The 18,396-nt window shown below is 53.2% G+C and overlaps 1 protein-coding gene across 1 annotated transcript in view; it reads left to right on the top strand.

Annotated features, from left to right (window-relative positions):
* The window catches only part of NTN1 (netrin 1), a gene marked incomplete at its 3' end in the record, with an annotated part of 189,768 nt that overhangs the window by 106,758 nt on the left and 64,614 nt on the right, over positions 1 to 18,396 (top strand). Inside the window, exon 2 of the mRNA XM_079724970.1 lies at positions 16,778 to 16,966. Within this exon, the coding sequence (XP_079581096.1) occupies positions 16,778 to 16,966 (189 nt within the window). The remainder of the gene's footprint in view (positions 1 to 16,777; positions 16,967 to 18,396) is intronic.

Here is an 18,396-nt window from a genome sequence, read left to right as displayed (position 1 = left end):
CGAGCAGACCCCGAGCCCCTTCTTAGCACCCCAAGCTCCTGCCTCCATGCTGATGAGACAAACGGGTGAAACCCAGTCTCAACCCGGCCTAATGAATCCCGGTGTGGCAGCTTGTTTGCATTTGTTAGTTAATTCGTTTTCCAGACAGAACCACAGACCAGTGTCCCTGCCTCCTTGCCAGTGTGTCCATCCCGGGGGTCTGACAGCCACCCCAGGCCGCCTCCAGCCCCTGGCTCAGCTGAGGCAGCAGAAGGGCTGGTGGCCAGGATGAGGGGCCTGTGTGAGGACAGCGGCCTCCCCCGGGGGCCGAGGGGGCGCCCAGCTCCCCGGCTGGAGCAGGCGCATGAAATCCGAACTCTGGAGGGAAATTTACTGCACAATAAAGGAAGAATGCCCCGCTTTGGGGACAATTAAAGCCACATTACTGTGGAATTACAGAGGACGCCTGGGGAATTAGCCAAATCCAAAGCAGCCAGAAGCGCCAGGGCCAAGAAATGTGGGATGTTTACATGCAGGTCCCCCTCCCACTTGTACAAGAAATCTGTCTGGTTCCCAAACCCCCTAATTTTAAGGCAAGAAGAAACATCAAAAGACTTTACCTGAGGGGAACTATCGTCATTAAACAACCTTTGCCCAGCCCAGCCTAGCTTGTGCCTTAAATAGTTCTCTTCTGGTTACAAAGCCAATCAAATCACTGGTGGAAGTCCAGGGGGCAGAGCTAAACCCCACCGTTTGCAGCTGGGAAAGCAGGATGATGCCAGGATTCCGAGCTGGAGCCAATCAGAGTTCCCTTCCAGTTCCCCTCTGGGAGCCATGGGGGCTCAGCCTGGAGCCTCGACATCCTCACCTGTAAAATGGGCATGAGAGGGCCTGACTCATGTGCTCTTTGTGAGATGTCAGGTGGATAAAGTATGTAAGATCTGGGACCTAGTCCTTCACTTTTTTATTTTGTGACTTTTGTACATTGTGGGGCGTTTTGAAGAGCAAGTAGGTTTGTGCTAGTTTTCCATCCGCGCCTCCCGTGGAGAGGAAGTGGGGGGTAAAGAGATGGTTTCTTTCTTTTTTTTTTTTTTCGGCACGCGGGCCTCTCACTGTTGTGGCCTCTCCCATTGCGGAGCACAGGCTCCGGACACGCAGGCTCAGCGGCCATGGCTCACGGGCCCAGCCGCTCCGCGGCATGTGGGATCTTCCCAGACTGGGGCACGAACCCGTGTCCCCTGCATCGGCAGGCGGACTCTCAACCACTGCGCCACCAGGGAAGCCTGGTTTCTTTCTTTTAAAAAAAATTTTATTGAAGTATAGTTGATTTACAATGTTGTGTGAATTTCTGCTCTACAGCAAAGTGATTCAGTTATACATATACATACATTCTTTTTCATATTCTTTTCCATTACGGTTTATCACAGGATACTGAATTTAGTTCCCTGTGCTCTACAGTAGGACCTTGTTGTTTAGCATCCTATATATAATAGTTTGCATCTACTAATCCCAAACTCCCCATCCTTCCCTCCCCCACCTCCCCTCCCCCTTGGCAACCACAAGTCTGTTCTCTATGTCTGTGAGTTTGTTTCTGTTTTATGAATAAGTTCGTTTGTGTCATATTTTAGATTCCACATGTAAGTGATATTATATGGTATTTGTCTTTCTCTGTCTGACTTACTTCACTTAGTATGATAATCTCTAGGTCCATCCATGTTGCTGCAAATGGAATGATTTCATTCTTTTTTACGGCTGAGTAATATTCCATTGTATATATGTACCACATCTTCTTTATCCATTCATCTATTGATGGGCACTTAAGTTGCTTCCGTGTCTTGGCTATTGTAAATAGTGCTGCTATGAACATAAGGGGGCTGTATCTTTTCGAATTATAGTTTTGTCTAGGTATATGCCCAGGAGTGGGATTGCTTAATTTTTAGTTTTTTGAGGACCCTCCATATTGTTTTCCATCGTGACTGCACCAATTTACATTCCCACCAACAGTGTTGGAGGGTCCCCTTTTCAGGGAGATGGTTTCTGGAGTCACTAGTCGGGCAGCTTGGGCTGTCTAGGGCTGGGGCCCCTTCTGGAGGCCTCCACACCCCTGCACGCGCATCCCTCACCTCCATGGCATGCCTTGAGGGCAGTGTTGCTGCTCCACAGATGAGGAAGTAAGGGGGACACAGCTTAGTAAGGTGCCAGGAGGGACTTCGTGATCCCTGCCTCGGGGGAGGTTGGGAAGAGTCATGACAGCTGTGGGTGTCTGGTGCTACTTTGGTGCATAGACACAGCTCCAGGAGACTCCCCTGTCACAGTCGTAGTGGCCAAAATGCTTCTCGATGGCCAGGTGGAAGCCATTCCATCTTTTGAGTACCGCCCTCAACTCCTGCCTCCTGCCCTCTGCGCCCCTCTGCCTGTGCGCTTCATCCTTCAGGCCGTGGCCTGGCATTTGTTCTCTGGAGCTCCCAGGGCTCCCTCACCCCTTCTGGACACATCAGTGCTCTAGCACTCTCTTTCCTGCCCACCTGGGGGTGAGGCCTGAAGGAGGGGACAGCCTTTTGTGTTAACACTGTGGGACTCAGTCCTGAAGCCAAGCAGCAAAAGAGAGTTCAGCCACCTCCTGCCTCCTGTACCCTGCTGGTTAGCGGGGCTGGAGTTCCCAAGGGGTTTTTGACACATCTGGGGGACCCTCAGCAGCCATGCCCTCTGGGTGCTGAGACAGAGCGGTGCAGCAGAACCTCTCTGCTTGTTAGTGAGCTAGGCATTCGGCCACACTATTGGCACTGAAAACAATTGGGAGGAGGAGACAGAAGGGGCTCCCTCCCTTTTCCTGTAAGGGCCAGTCTCTTGTGTGATTCTTCCTTGGGAGCCTCAGCACAACAGAGCCAGCAAGCCACTGGGATGGATTATTCCTAAATCCAGGGGAGATGTTTAAAATGCTCAACAACAAGAACTTCCTGGCACCAGCCGTCACAGAGATGCCAGCTGCAGACAGCTGCATTGGTGCATTTCTGCAGAAGATCGGTCTGCCCTAAAGCCTTTGAGACCCCGAAAGAGTGGCTGGTTTTGAGCTAAGCCCTTGCTGTCCTGCTGTCGTTGTGCTGATCCGAGAGCCCTTTCAGAAGATGCTCAGCTGCGGAGCCGTCATCTGTCCACGAGGAAGAGGTGGCTGTCATCCCCGGGCTGTTTTACCGAGCTATAGCTGATAACATGGGCCCTCATTTCAGAAGGACCATTTGGATTTGTTTTCTGCAAATAAATCCCCCACGTTTGCTGGAAGTTCTTCTGCTGTCTCCTTCTGACTCAGGATCATTTACAGACTGGAGGATTTCTCAGGACACCCCTTCCACTAACTCACACATAAGAATGTTAATGGGCTTCCCTGGTGGCGCAGTGGTTGAGAGTCCGCCTGCCGATGCAGAGGACGCGGGTTTGTGCCCCGGTCTGGGAAGATCCCACATGCCGCGGAGCGACTGGGCCCGTGAGCCATGGCCGCTGGGCCTGCGCGTCCGGAGCCTGTGCTCCGCAACGGGAGAGGCCACAACAGTGAGAGGCCCGCGTATCGCAAAAAAAAAGAACGTTAACAAGTCCAGTTGGAGCCTCAAACCTGGAAGAATCTCCCAAGCCCAGAGGTGGAACTGTGTCTCCGTTTAGGGTTGCTGAGTTGGAAGGGACTTCACCTGGTTCGCCCTCCTCCTCAGAGCCAGAGTCTCCTGTACTGTGTCCCTCTACTTGAATGCCTCTACTTGCCTTGAAACAGCAAGATCACTCCCTCCTGGGGGCGGCCCATTCTAGGTCAGCTGGAATCAGCTGTTCCCTGTCACTCCCTCTGTCCTGTGGTAGGCCACCTACATCCTCCAGTGACCTGGTGTTTATTTAAAGTCTTTAATTGTGATCTCATCAACTCTTGACTGGTGTCTAAACAAATTATACCCACTGGTTTGATTAAAATAACTGGATTCAGAATTGGGGTCCAGAGTTTAATCGGTTCTACCACAAAGCATGTTCTGATGAAAATGGACCTTTTTGGGTAAAGAGTTTGAGCCATTCTGATCATAACTGCCTTCTCCTCCTGTTTTTCCCTGGACGGTGGCGAGATTCGACGTGGGATCTTTGCATATGATATTGGGGCATGCTGAGGACCACCGGGCCCCTGGAGAGCCTCGTGGGGACAGCGCGGTGGCCTGTCTGCTCAGCATTGGTGGTGGTGTCCATCAGGAGCACTTTCTGGGTCATGATGAGACAGCTGGGGACCTGGGACCCTTTGCTGCAGTGCTTGCATCTGGACTCCTCAAGCAACAAAATACAAAGAAACTATAAGGAACTAAAAATAACTGCACGAATGCAGAGCTGGGGCAAATTATGGACAGTAAGATACAAAAAGACCAAAAGAACCCAACTGCCACTTCTGAAGAGTGGGGAGCAAAAGCAGGGCACTGCACAAGCCCCCTCCACACAGCACCCCCAAAGGAATGGGAAGACTACCTAAGCCACCCCTCTGGCCCGACCCCTGGGCCCATCCCCACCCTCACCCCATATGAGGAACCGGCCTGCCCTCCCTCTCGGGGAGCGAGCAAGGGCCCTTGTTACTTGTTTTCCATCCCTTGTGCTACAGCATGAGTCCCAATAAAGCCTTGCCTGAATTTCTTTTTCCTTTTTAACACCTTTATTGGAGTATAATTGCTCTACAATGGTGTGTTCGTTTCTGCTTTATAACAAAGTGAATCAGCCATACGTATACATATACCCCCATATCTCCTCCCTTTTGCGTCTCCCTCCCACCCTCCCTATCCCACCCCTCTAGGTGGTCACAAAGCACCGAGCTGATCTCCCTGTGCTATGCCTTGTCTGCATTTCTTGTCTGGCTTCTTATCAAATTCTATTGATTAAGGAGGCCAAGAACCCTGGTCGGGGTTCAGATGGGCAGGGTCTTTCCCTTCTCTCACATCTCCACGTGGTCTCAGGCAGGGGATTTCTGTTCTCACGGAGCTGATGGAGAAAGAGAAGTGGTTAGGGCAGGACAGGCTGGCACAGACCACACAGGAACTGGAGAATCAGACAACCCTTGGAGTTCAGAAAAGCCCAAACAGTCCCCTTCCCTCCTGGTCCTGATGAATCGAGGGACCCTCTTAACCTCTTCCGGGATTTTCAGGTGCCAAGAAGATCAGAGCTACCTTTGATAAAAAGCTGTTGTGCTGAATCACATATCTTGGGCAAAGCACAAGTTTGATGGGGATCCGGAAGGTGACAGGGATAGGACCACCCTGCAATACTTGGCACAGACTTTCACTCAAAAGGGCTTGTTGAAATTCCAATTGAACTGGGCGTCCTGTGTTTTTATTTGCTAAATCTGGCAACCCTCGTTGGAAAGTGCGTTAGGAAACGAGAAATAACGTTTGTGTTGACCAGAAGGGGCCCACGGGGACCCCGGCTTCAGCCTCTCCCCATCCATCCACGAACTGGAACCTCCATCTCTTGGGCTCACACGTGCAGTGTCGCATCCCTGGGAGCAGTGTAGGCTGCAGCCGAGGCTGGTCTCCGGAGCTTCCAGCCCAAGTCAAAGTTAACTGTAGAGTTGAATTCAGAAACTGGTCCAGCAGAGAAGTGCACGGCCGTGGCACGGTGGGGAAGGAAGTGGGAAAGGTATACCGGGAATCGCGTGTTTTGCTGCCTGGTGTCAGGGGAATAGAATCGGCTGCAAGTCATTAAACCGCCTTGCTGCCAGCCGCTGGAGTCTGCAGCCTGGCATGTACCAGACTCGGCGATGGGACCCATTACAGATGGGAAATGACCCCGGGGAGTAGGGGCCAGGCTTGGCTGGCGCGGCCGGCAAATCATCCCTCATACGTCTGTTTAATAAAGTACTGGGACAGTGTACACCACCTCTGGGGAACACGGGTTGGAAGGCAGCCCCCGTGCTGCTAGACAGGCATCTGGGCAGGGTGGGGAGGCCACAAGGAAAGAGAGTCTCACGCAGCAAGCAGAGCTGCTGGGGGAGTTTTGCTCACCCTCTGCGCCTTTGAAAAGTCTCGGCCTTGGGGACTGAATTCCAGCAACCACGGGGTTTATCGGGCTTCTTTCTGCCCACGGCCATGCCACCTCACAGCACTGGAGGTCTGGAAAGAGCTCCCTAACGAGTTCCAGGTCCTTGGCAAGGTCTCTCTGCCTGTTGGGGCCTCGTTTTTCTCATTTCTTCTGCGACAAGAGGGTAAACTAGTAAAACTTGGAAACCCCCAGCAGCCCTTCGGAAGATGACATCTCCTTTCCCTACTGGGCTGGTGGATCTTGGGCATGGCCGAGGGTGTGGTGGTGAGGTGTTCATGCAGGGCCGGCCCTGTTAGAAGGGAGAAGCGAGACTCTTAGTCTCTGGACCTTTCTTTGGAAACCAATACCCCTGAGGGCAAGGGAGCTGGCATCTTGTAGTCAGTGGGTGGCCGCGGAAGGTTCCAGAACAGGGTAGTGACAAGGTGAGAGGAGGGCTGGAAGAGGGATCTGGGGTTGGGGGTGGGGTGACTGGGGTTGGGAAGGCCACACAGTGGGCCGGGGCTCAGGTCCCGGAGGGAGCGGCCCGGGGCGGGGCCTTGGGAAGGGAGGATGTGAGGCGCTGGGCTGCAGACAAAGAACTGAGACGGCTCCTCCCGGCTCACCAAAGCGTCCCCGGCATTTCCTCCACCGAGAGAAGGATGTTTGTGCGGCAGGAGCCCTGAGTTATCCCTCGGCAGCAAAAAGCCTGGGAGACGCCTTCGGGGGAGGTGCAGCGGCCAAAAAAGGGCAGGGGAAAGAAAAAGCTACGATGTTTACAGAGGAGAAAAAGTCCGTGGAAAAAATGACGGAGAGGTCAAGCTGATTCGGGGGATGGCCCTGTGCGGTCCCCTCGGGAGGGGCCGGTCGCCTGCACAGACCTCGGGGGAGAAAGCCACCAGGCCTCTCACCCTGTGACCCCGCATCCCGCCCTGGCCCCAGCCCAGCCCACGAAACGCCCCCTCCCGTCCGCTCACCAGCCGCCTGTGCACGGGGATCCTGTTCATCCGCCGTCTCACTGTGAACTGGAGTTCACATTTCTGCTCGCAGACCTCAGATGTAGTCCACTCCCCCATCCCCCATCCCCTCCCCCCCCCCCCCCCCCGCCCCAGTCCCTGCTCCAGAAGCCCAGGAGGGTCTGGCTGGGTGGGGACGACAGCTCCCAGCAGCTCTTTTGTCTGCTGTCTTGACAAAGGGGCCGGGACTTTCCCAAGCCCCACAGGTGTGAAGAGCTTGTTACCCTGGTGTTTGTTCAGCCCTATTAGTGGCCTGAAGGACTGTTGACAGAGGGTCCCTTTGTGTGCAGGCTCGGCTAAAGCTCTCTAAGCCCTTGACAAACACAGGCCACTTCTCTCCCGGGACTTTATCAGGAACCATCTAAAGCCTTGCTTGGCTGCTAGGAGCTCCAGCCTCCTGGACGGACACCGGGGACTGGGTTTTGAAAGCATTTCCCAGTTTTTCTTTCCTTTTCATTTTTCCTACCACCTTGATCCACCTCTTGTCCATTCTGTTTCTGATATCAGAGATAAAGCACAGGTCTGGAGTCAGAGATTTTGTTTTCAAGTTGGAGCTTAAAAAAAATAAAGTGTTGTGGCTTTGCAGGCCTTCTGTCTCCCAAGAGGAGGTGCCATCAAAGAGACTTCCAGAGAGGTCGGTGGGCCCCTCCTGTGAGAACTTGGCTTCAGGGGGACTCTTAGCCACCCCCAGGGAAGTTCCCTCTGGCTAACTACCCTCCCGGAAGTCTTTTCACCAAGGTCCCTCCATCAACCCACCACCCAACCCACATGCCCCGAGGTGGACCACCTTCTCCCTCAGAATGGTTTCCTCTGCCCAGTACCCTGGAGGTTCAGTCCTTCTGGACCAGGTGGTCAGCACTCCTATCAGCTAGTCCCCTTCTGAGGCTGCTCCCCTGCTGAAGGCCCTCATCATCCATCTCTACCTTGAACTTGTGGAAATCTGCAGGATGACCCCTCAGGGCTGTGGTTCCATCATATGCCCCGTCTCTGACCTGCCCGCCAGCTGAGAATGGTCTTAACTGTCCTTCCTGCCATCCTGCCACCCGCCCCACTCAGTCCCACACCTGTGGCTAGTTTGCAGCTGGAGCACACTCCTCCTGAACTCCTGAAAGCTTCCCTGCTGGCTAGAATCTGCCCCTTATCTCCAGGAGTTTTGGTGTCACGCAGCCATAGACTTTTAGGGCCAGGGAAGAACTCAGAGATCATCAGACCCAATGTCCTCATTTTCCAAAGAGAACACGGAGGCTCAGAGAGGCCAAGAGGGCTTTCCGGGGGCACACACCTGGGTGAGCCGCAGAGCCAGGACTAGCGCTTAGGTCCCAGCTCTCCCAAATCAGGTCCAGTTCTCTTGCTTCTCGTCCTTGCAGCCTTGTGATGTTGTATCAGTTGTGTGCCATTTGCGTTTAATCATAACTACACTCACGTGTGAGACTCTAGGTCCTTGCCTTCACACATCTTTTTTCTCCTCTGCACGTTCTGGACCAGTGGTCCTCAAAGTGTGGCCCTGGGACAGGCAGCATCAGCATCATCTGGGAACTTGTGAGCAGTGCAGGTGCTCAAGCCCCACCTACAGCCTACTGAATCAGAAACCCGTGGGCCTGGGGCTCAGCTGTCTCTGTTTGGGCAGGCAATTCGGTGATTCTGTGCACCCATGTTTGAGAACCATCCCATGGTGGGGTCTTGGGAGGGGATTGGTGGCTTGGATTGAAAACCAGAAGTGGAGAGAAGGAAGAGGGGGGCATCGTCTTGAAAGGGTGAAGTGCAGTGATATCAGCCCTATACCGGCTGTGCTTCCCAACTCAGGCAGGCACATCGAAGGAGCTCTGTTAATATTCGTTGAATGAAGAAATGAACAAGCAATCGTGCGAAGCCTGCAATGTCGGGGGGTATCATTGGTGGCCCCGTCTTATGCCTTGAGGTGTCACGTCTTTCCTCTCGTGTTCTCTCTGGAAATTCCCTGGAGTCCCATGGCACATCCTCAACTCACCTGGGCACTGTCACACCCAGCATGGACTTGTTGACTTTTCTTCTAGACAAGCGAGTTGTCCAGTTCTCCTGGCCATGTCTAGGTGGTGCATTCCAACACTATTTCAGATTGAAGTTGACACAAGGCACTCCACAAATGATTGCAAGCCCTTGAGCCTTGGCTGGAACCAAATGGCTCCTGTGAGATGCTTCTAGTGTCTTAGCGGCCGCCCAGTCTCCCTGGCTCACCCCAGCTGGTCACCACTGCGTTATATGGGCAGCTGATGTCTCTGGTGACAACCTTTAAGCCCTATTTTCAGGGGGAAGGGGTAGTCCTTGGAGTGAAGTGACAGTGACAGCAGCATTAACCAGACTTTTTCATACCAGGTATCTCTGTAAGGGTGGGGACCACCTCTGTCCTGCCCACTGTTCTATTCCAGCACCTTGCCTCGTGCTTGGAACGTAGTAGGTGCTCAGTAAATATCAGCTGAGTGAATAAATAAACCCATGAGCTACCAGATTTGCCATTAGTAAAATGAAACCTATAGTCGGGGATTTGACTGTTTTGCAGATTTATCTACATGAGCGATCATTTCTCTTATGCCCAGCTCACCTGTAAGACATGAAAGGGTAGGGGCCCCAGAAATGCTTGGGTGGGTCCTGCCTCAGCCCCTGTCCCAAAAGGAGCCCTCTGAGAGCCCAGTTCAGTGTCCGCAGGTGCTGGCGGGAGCCAGGTGTGTGGGGAGCGGTGACATCTCAGCCCGGTCATCTCACTGGACGCTGAAACTGAGCTCAGAGAAGCCACCACTGGGGCGGAATACTTAACATTTATAAACAAGGGTCAAACAACTTCTAAATAAACAGTATACCAAGTAGAGTAGCAAAATAATAAATAAAAGGAAATACAAACGGCCCCAAACTCTTAAAAATAACTCAAATATTTTTGTTAGTCTGAACTAATCGTTTCAGAAGTTTCTTTAAACCAGACCTCTCCCCACTGCTCCATCACGTACGCCCCACTGTAAACTCTCCCCTTTACCTCCCCGTGGGCTCTCTCTCCAAAGTGCTTCCATTCCCACTGATCTCTTTTCAATTTAGTGCCAATTCCACCAACCTTTGCTGCTGGTCTGTGGACCACCAGTGGCAGTGCCTGGGTGCCTGTTAGAAATGCAGACTCCCAGGCCCCCGCTCTAGCCCTTCTGAATCAGAATCTGCATTGGAACAGGTTTCCTAGGGGTCCCATCTGCATGTTGCAGTTGGAGCAAGGCCAGCAAGAATATTGGTCTGTGCTCTGGTTCTCTTCTCAGGCCCTGCCTTGTCCACCTGGTCCCAGCAGAATGGCCTCTCGACCATCAGTCCCTACAGCTCTGGGCACAGTTGGAAATTCCAGGTCTACTATGTGGTTCCCAGACGGCTGTCCATCTCCCTTCTGAGACAGAAGCACCCTGAGGGCAAGTGTCTGTCTTGTCTGCCGCCATATCCCCTGCACGCACACACCAGAATCTGGTCCTTTTATTTATTTTTATTTATTTTTTTGGCCGCCCCGCACGGCTTGGGCGATCTTAGTTCCCCGACCGGGAATTGAACCCGTGTCCTCGGCAATGAAAGCGCAGAATCTTAACCACTGGGCTGCCAGGGAATTCCCAGAATCTGGCCCTTTTAAAGGCTTCAACTGGTGTTTGTTGAAGAAACAAATGTCTGTCACTCCCTGGGCAGCATTTGAAGCTGCTGAGTTTGCTCTTAGAGGTAGCAGCAAAGGGTGTAAAGCTTTGCCTATCCTGCGGGGGGGGGGGCAGATTCACGATCTCTCTAACCCAGGCTTTCTCCAAATTGGCGCTATTAACATTTGGGGCGGGGTAACTCTGGGCTGTTCTGTGCCTGGTAGGATGTTCAGCAGCATCCCTGGGCTCTGTCGCCGAGATGCTGGTAGCACCTCCTTTGGCAGTTGTGGCAACCAAAAATGTCTGTAGAGACATTGTCACATGTCTGCTGGGGGACAGAACTGCCCGTGGTTGAGAACCGCTGCTCTAATCCCTTACCCAGAATGTTCAGAACATTCTGTGTGGTTGAGGAGGTCTTGTGGTCCTCACCCGGCAGCCACAGACTGAATTAGCAAAGGAATTGGTGAGGGAAGCGGCCCCTGCCCCGCACCCTGTAAGCTCCCGTTGTGTCCCCACCCGCCCCGGTGGACTGGACTTGTGGAAATGCGTCACTGATCACGGTAGGTCTGAGAGCTGCGCTTTCCCGGGCACTCGGGCAGCCCAGGGCTGGGGGCTGGTTTCTTGCCTACAAAGCCCCCAAGCCTGCAGATGGAGCAAATGTGGGCCAGTTATGTGGGGAGGTTCGGCTGCAGATATAGAAGTCCAAAGTTCCCTGCTGGGCGGCAGAACTAACCTGGGTGACCTTCTTGAAAGAATTGGCCTAGAAGGCAGGGGAGGATGTTAGGATCGATCCTGTGTGCGGGGAGGGGGGGCAGGGCCCTGCACCAAGCCCAGAGCTCTGAGGGGGCCCATCGCCCAAGGCCCGTCCTGTTGCACAAGAACCCCTGAGCCACATGAAGTTTAGGGGAGTCAGGGCCCGAGTTGCTGAGAGACACGGCCAGGATCCGGCTTAGCAACGTCTGCCGATTCTTTCCGGGCCTGGGAGAGCCCTGGCGGGATTTGGGCTTAGCTCATCAGGCCTTTCAGGAGAGGGCCAGCATCTGTGTCTGGTAAACTCATCAAACCAGTGGATGCGGATTCAGTCCCCATTGTGTACGGGGTCCCAGGAGGAGTCCAGGGCATCCTAATGTGGCTTCTTCTCCTGCAGTCTGCTTGAGCAGACAGGAGCTAAATCAATGAGTTAAAGCAGCAGGACAAGTTTAAAGTCGTTCAAAGCAAAAAAAAAAAAAAAAAAAAAAAAGTCACAAATGCCACGAGGCTGTGCCTTGGTGGAGGGTGGCATCCTGGCAGACCACACAGTCCTCCATCTGTCCTACGTTTCTACCTATCTACCAACCTAATCTGTCCACCCACCCACCCGTTCATCCATCCACCCATCCACCCATGCACTCACCCATTCATCTACCCATCATCTGTCTATCCTCCCACCCATCCATCATCCATTTATCCATCTACTCAGCCACCCACTCCTCCATCCACCTGTCCATCCATCCATCCATCCATCTTCTCTCTTGCTTTCTTATTTTTGCACTCTCTCTCTCTCATTTGTATAATGAAAATATATCGAGGTCTGCTCTGGCCTGGAGGGTATAAGGGCAAACACTGTCGCTGTCCTCCAGGAACCAACACGGCTGAGGGGAGCGTCTGTCCCGTTTTATCTAAGAGCTGCTGCTGCGAATGCTCATCTGCCCCTCCCTCTGTGAGACTGGGAGCCCCTGTCTCCGTCACGGCCTGTGGCACAGGACCTGGCACGAAGCCGGAGCGCCTGCATGTGTGTTGCTTGAACTCCCTGGGGGTAGTGAGGGGTTGGACAATCCAGGTTTGTGGGAGAAGTTCGTAGACGCTTAAGGAATGGTGGTGACGGGCATATGTTCAAAGAAGACTTAGAGGACCTTTTGAGGGGAGAGGAAAATCTCCCTGCCAGGTTCCTGGTTGGGGGGATGGGGAGCTCGCTTCCGTCTCTCCTGACCCACCTTTTGCCCCTGGGTCTGAAATGCAGCCACGCGTGATGTGTCCTTGGCGATCCCCACGTGACAGCTGAAGGGGAGGGCACAGAGCTTGGGGGCCAGGCCAGATCAGCTCCCTCTGGGTGGCTGGGAGACCCCTGGACAGGACGCGGCACCTCGAGGGGCTCCTTACAAGCTGTGCAGCCCTCTGCCCTCCCTCCTCTCCCGGGCTCACCTCTTCGTTCCCTTTCCTTCCCGCCTTGAAATCTGATCATGAAACTAATACCCAATATTTTTGCCTCCAAGAGAGGCAGCAGATAAACAGGAAGGCGTGAGGGATTAAGGTGTCTTTCCAAGGAAGGGGCAGGGGACAGGCTGGGAGCTGGGCGACACTCTGTGTGGAGCCGAGGGATCCAGATGTGAGCTGCTTTGCCTGATGCATTTTTCCATTTGTGCAGAGAAAATAAAACAAAGCGAAAAGAAAACAAGCCGTAAAATACTTTGCAGAGGGCTGAGCGTGGGCAGTTGCCACTGATGTCCCCTGACAGCTCCAAGAAGAGGGGGACAGGGTGGGGGCGGGGGCGGGGGGAGCCCTGTCTTTTGATGTTCGGCCTCTGAGCTTTCTTTTGTGTGACCAGTTGTTTGGGAAGAGCTTTTGCTGGTGTAAGGTGCTTATGGAAGAGAGATACCAACCAGAGGTTCCCCCTGGGGTGGGGAAGGGGGTTGCTGAGCTCCGAGGAGGGAATGGGGGAACAGCTGGACTGACTTGACAGATGTGGATGCAGGTTTAGCGTCTGCCTCCGAGAAGGGTCAAAAGATGCAGCTACTGAGGCCTTTCCCGTACCCGAAAGGCCTGAGGAAGTGACGCCCCGGTGATTCTTCCAGATCCCTGTGACTTCTGTCCTAGTAGGAAAGATCCAGATTCTAAGCTGTAGTCTAGGGCCAGCTGTTCCTTCCAGTGATGTGGGTCCTTTCCTCTGGGGCAGTGGGCCAGGAGCCAGGAGACCTGGGTTCTTGCCCTGGACCCCTGTTTACTGGCTTGGTGGTCCTAGGTCGCTTGATCCCTCTGAGCAGCCCCCTCTCACCCTAGGCTGGCTGAGTGATTCCACAGTGACAATGAACTTGCATCTTTCCCTGTGCTGGTGGGCAGGGCGTAGCTGAACTTTCTTTGCACCTGATTGAACTCAGCCCCTAGGGCCGGAGGTGATGAGGGGATACTTGTAAGGCTCTTGGGAGTCCATTCTCTGGCTTAATTTGGCTTCTGGATGCTTCTTCCAGACTTCAGGCATAAGCTGAGGTCTTTTCTCTGGTATCACACACAGCATCTCCTCTAGAGCCCTCATCCATCTCTACTCGTAAACTCTGTGTGATTTGGAGGGTGATTCTAGGAAGAATATTTAAAGAAGCTTATCATAACATCAGAGAGAAAAATTAAAGAGGCAAAATTTTTTTAAATCACAGGAGGTAATATGTGAATAAGAAACTGGTAAAAATATTTGCAGCTTGGATATAAAAAAGACAAATGGTTTTTAATCCATTGTCTATAAGAGCACTAGACATCGTAAGAAAAACCCCCACCTTTTTTGTAATTTGGGCAAATGGCATGAACAGGCAATGCATACACACACAAAAAGAAATATAAATAGAAAAACAAACACATGGAGAAATGTCCAATCTCACTGGTAATCAAAGACATGCCATGCAAATTAAAATTGTGTGTGTGTGTTTTCCAGATGAATTGGCAAAGGCTAAAAAAAAAGAATGCTGATACCAAATGCATATTGTTATTCTTTTCTAGGGTGTGGAGAAATAGGAACTCTCATATCCTGCTGGTGGGGGAGTAAACTAGGACAGCGTTTCTTGAGGGCAATTGAGATCCCGAGTTAAGAACACCAAAATTTAACCTGGCGATTCTGCCCTGAGAAATTTACCGTACGACACTCATCAGAGCAGAGTACAGATGTGCATGTTCAAAGGTGGTTACCACTGTGTTGTTCGTAATAGTGAAAAACTGGAAATAACTGCCCAACCTGGGAAGACCCTGCTTTTAACTGCATCAGCTTCTGATTCCAACGAGCCCATTTCGTGTATGCATACAGTGGAGGACTTTCAAAACTATGAAGGACATTATCTGACATAAAAAAATGTTCATCATTATGAGAAAGTTGGCTTGGAAGCGAGAGGCACAAGTATTATCCACGTGTGTAGGAAAGAATTAAATAGCTCCACAGCTGAGCACATGTTAATTAAAGCCTGCAAGGAGAGACCCGGCATTAACAGCAGTTGGTGGAGATTTGAGTGTGGGTTTTTTTTGTTTTTTTTTTTTTTTACCTTTCTGCTTTTGTTTTTCAAGTGTCTGGTATTAAGCGTGTATTTCTTTAACAATTACATAAAATGTGATTTAAAACAAGCTTGGCACAAAAGCAAGGGCAAATCGTGTTGTAGAGTGAGCGAGATTAGGCCAGATTTAAGCTGGAGTCAGAAGCCTAAAGAGGAAGCAGGGAACAGTGTCACAGGGTGGTATGAAGAGGGCTGTGTAGGGGCTGTGCTGGATCCCTAGGGAGCTCAGACCCCCACTGTGTGCAAGCCAGGCTGGCCAGAGGTGAAGATGAGCCTGGATGTGACATTGAAACCAAGACACGGAGGTTGAGAAGGATGCAGGCCGATGAGGAGGGGGCTTGAGAGCAGAGGGTCCAAGGAGGCAAGGCACAGCAAATGCAAAGCCACAGAGGGGACAGGTGAGGGGTCCTCACACGTGGCATGCTCCAGAAACTGCCAAAGTTTGATACAGCTTGAAGCATACGAGGAGAGAGGGGGATGATCAGAATGACAGCAGTGGGGGGAGAAGCAGGACCCGTTTATTCAGAGCCCGGGAGGCCGTGTTAAATGATTTAGATTTTATTCAGTGGGGAGCCCCTGAAAGATTTTAAACAGGTGCTGGACATCTTCAGCTACGTGCTTAGAACTCCCGCTCTGCTTAGAGTGTCGGGAGCTTGGAGGGCTCAGCTCAGGTGACAGAGGGGCCAAGGCCTGATGGATGGAGAGCAGTGAATGGGTTTGGGGAAGGTGCCTTAGGGTCCACACAGAGACCCCAAAGCAGAAGCCGGCAATGTGGATTTGGGAGACAGGAGCACAGAGGTGGGCACTGCCGTGAGGGGTGAACAAGGCAGACTGGGGACAGCGTCAGAGCAGAGGGAAAAGGGTTGCTGAGTCCAGAGGAGTATGTGGGGAACAGGCAGAGGGAAGCAGGATTAGTCTGGACGAGGACCGGGGGGATGATGCTAAGGGCCTGTCCAGAGGACCCAGCAGCCAGGAGTGTGGGCCACCACGCCGTGGGAAGTCATGCAAGTTGATGGTGGGAGGGGAGACGGTGCAGCGGGGCCCCGAGCCCTCAGTGGCAGGAGGACGCGTGGGAAAAGGAGAGTCCAGCCCAGTGGCTGGAGCTCAGGGAAGTGGGGAGCGTGTGCGGGTAGAGGTGCTGCTCAGAAGCAGTGCAAGTGTCTGCTCCAGCTGCGGTGATAAGTTGGCAGCCACCAGGGTGCTTAACCAACACACGTTTATTTCTTATAATTCGGAGGCTGGAGTCAAGAGCAAAGTGCGGGCAGGGTTGGTTTCTCCTGAGGCCTCTCTCCTTGACTTGCACCCCTGCCATCTCTCTGCGTGTCCAAACTTCCTCTTTATAAAAAGAGGACGCCAGTCAGGTGGGACTGGGGTCCACCCTTATGTCCTTATTTTAATGTAATCATTTCCTTAAAGGCCCCATCTCCAGGATAGGTCCTCTACCAAGATGTCTCCCAATACAGCCCCGTTCTGGGGTTCGGGCTTCAGCACATGAATGGGGTTGGGGGACACAGTTCAGCCCACAGCAAGCAGGAGTGGGGCGCCAGGAGGATGCCAGCCGCATCTCCCAGCTCTGACTTGTGTGATGGGTGTGTGGGCCGGGGGGAGTGGGGGTCGTTTGAAGGAAGTGAACCCTCTCCACTGGAGAGGGAAGCAGCCGGCTGGCGACGGTTCAGGTACTGCCAGGTGGTCAATACCCGCTGATGAATGCAAACAGGGGAGCCAAGGAAAAAGCTCCCGGAAGAAAGGCTGCCTCAGGGTCGGGCAGTGGAGGAGGGGCAGCTGGGGGGACGGGGTCTCCGGCGCCCCTCTTGACTCCGCTCCTGACCCGCGTCCCTGTCTCCCGTAGCCTGTAACTGCAACCTTCACGCCCGGCGCTGCCGCTTCAACATGGAGCTTTACAAGCTGTCGGGGCGCAAGAGCGGAGGCGTCTGCCTCAACTGTCGCCACAACACGGCCGGCCGCCACTGCCACTACTGCAAGGAGGGCTACTACCGCGACCTGGGCAAGCCCATCACCCACCGCAAGGCCTGCAAAGGTAGGCGGGGCGGGCCTGGGCCGCCCCTCCCTCTCCCCCCGCCCCTGCTTCTCCTCCTCCGGTGTTTCTTTTTTCTAGTCCCCACGCTGAGATCATCTCACGCACGCACGCACGCCTCCCAGGTATCTGAGGTGTAAGTCGGAACAAAGGGGCAGTGGAGAAACGGCTCCGGGAGAAGAAAGGAGGTGGGGTCCCCGCGAGGGTGCAGGGCTCCCGGGCCCCGCCCCGCCCCCTCCGTCGGCACAGGTGCGCCGCATACCACAGGGCGGGGGTCATGTTCACCGGGCTTACCGTCGGCACAAAGGACTCTCTTTCACCAAAACCAAGCAGATGCATTTCTTTGGATGTGTGCGCACCGCTCCCCCCACCCCGCCCCCCGCCTCCAGCCCCCGACACTCACACAGATGCGCACCTTCACTGTGATGTCGGCAACTGGGGGCCTGGGGGGGCGGGGCTCGGGGGGCGGGGCTCAGAAGGAACATTTAATCCACCTGCAAATAGTTTTACTTCTCAGGACAAAAAATTAAAGGGAGATGGGGGACTCTATGTTTTGTTCACTGAAGCAAGCAGTAATGTTTTAACTTTCTGCTGTTTGTTTTCTCCCACTAACAAAAATGAAGCGATGGTCAGATGACTCAGAGGACTTGATGAAATGCCAGGGAATTCAGTGACATTGGGGGAGGGGAGAAGTGCTCTCCCCCCACCCCCATTTGCTTTTGGGAATTCCAGGAACCAGGACTCTCCGGGTCCAAAACATGAGGCCTAGCGCCACGGCTTCCTGTGAGCATGGCTTCCCGAGAACATATTTATCTCCGAGGGCATGGCTGGGGTCCTCACATGGGCCTGTAAAGACCCTGACGCCGGAGAGACACAAGCCATGGGAGACTTAGGCCCAGATGATGAGCTGCAGCAGGGAAACCCTCCTATGGCTACTGCTTAGCCTTGGATGAAGCCAAAGTATCATCCTCTTAACAGGAAATCCACCAGATGTTGGGCACTTGTGTGCAGGGCCGATTACATAATTCGTGGACCCCGGTGCAAAATGAAAATACGGGGCTTCTTGTTCAGGAATTGCTAAGAATTTCAAAATGGCAAGCAGAGTTTCAACCAAGCGCGTGCCCTTCTGAGTGTGGGGCCCATGAGCCGGCCCTGCTTGTGCAGGACGCTGTTCTCCAAAAAACAGGTTCCCAGTCTGTCTCCTAGAGAAATCCCTTGGATTCCAAATGAGCAGAGATGAATAGGATGGCTTCCAACACACAAGCAAGCTCTCCTTCCAGATCTGTGGACTTAAGGCTGCCTCTGGTGGTTGCCGAGAGAAATTTAAGCGTAAAGGTAGCTGGGCTGTTTCCACATTAAAAAAACAACTGATCAGGTGAGAATCCCCCAGGAGCCTTTGAGCAGGGACTGAGAAAGTGACCTGGGCAAAGGGA

Source organism: Hyperoodon ampullatus (assembly GCF_949752795.1).
Source record: "Hyperoodon ampullatus genome assembly, chromosome: 19".
NCBI classification, from domain to species: domain Eukaryota; kingdom Metazoa; phylum Chordata; class Mammalia; order Artiodactyla; family Ziphiidae; genus Hyperoodon; species Hyperoodon ampullatus.
This window is presented reverse-complemented; position numbering and strand designations above follow the sequence as displayed.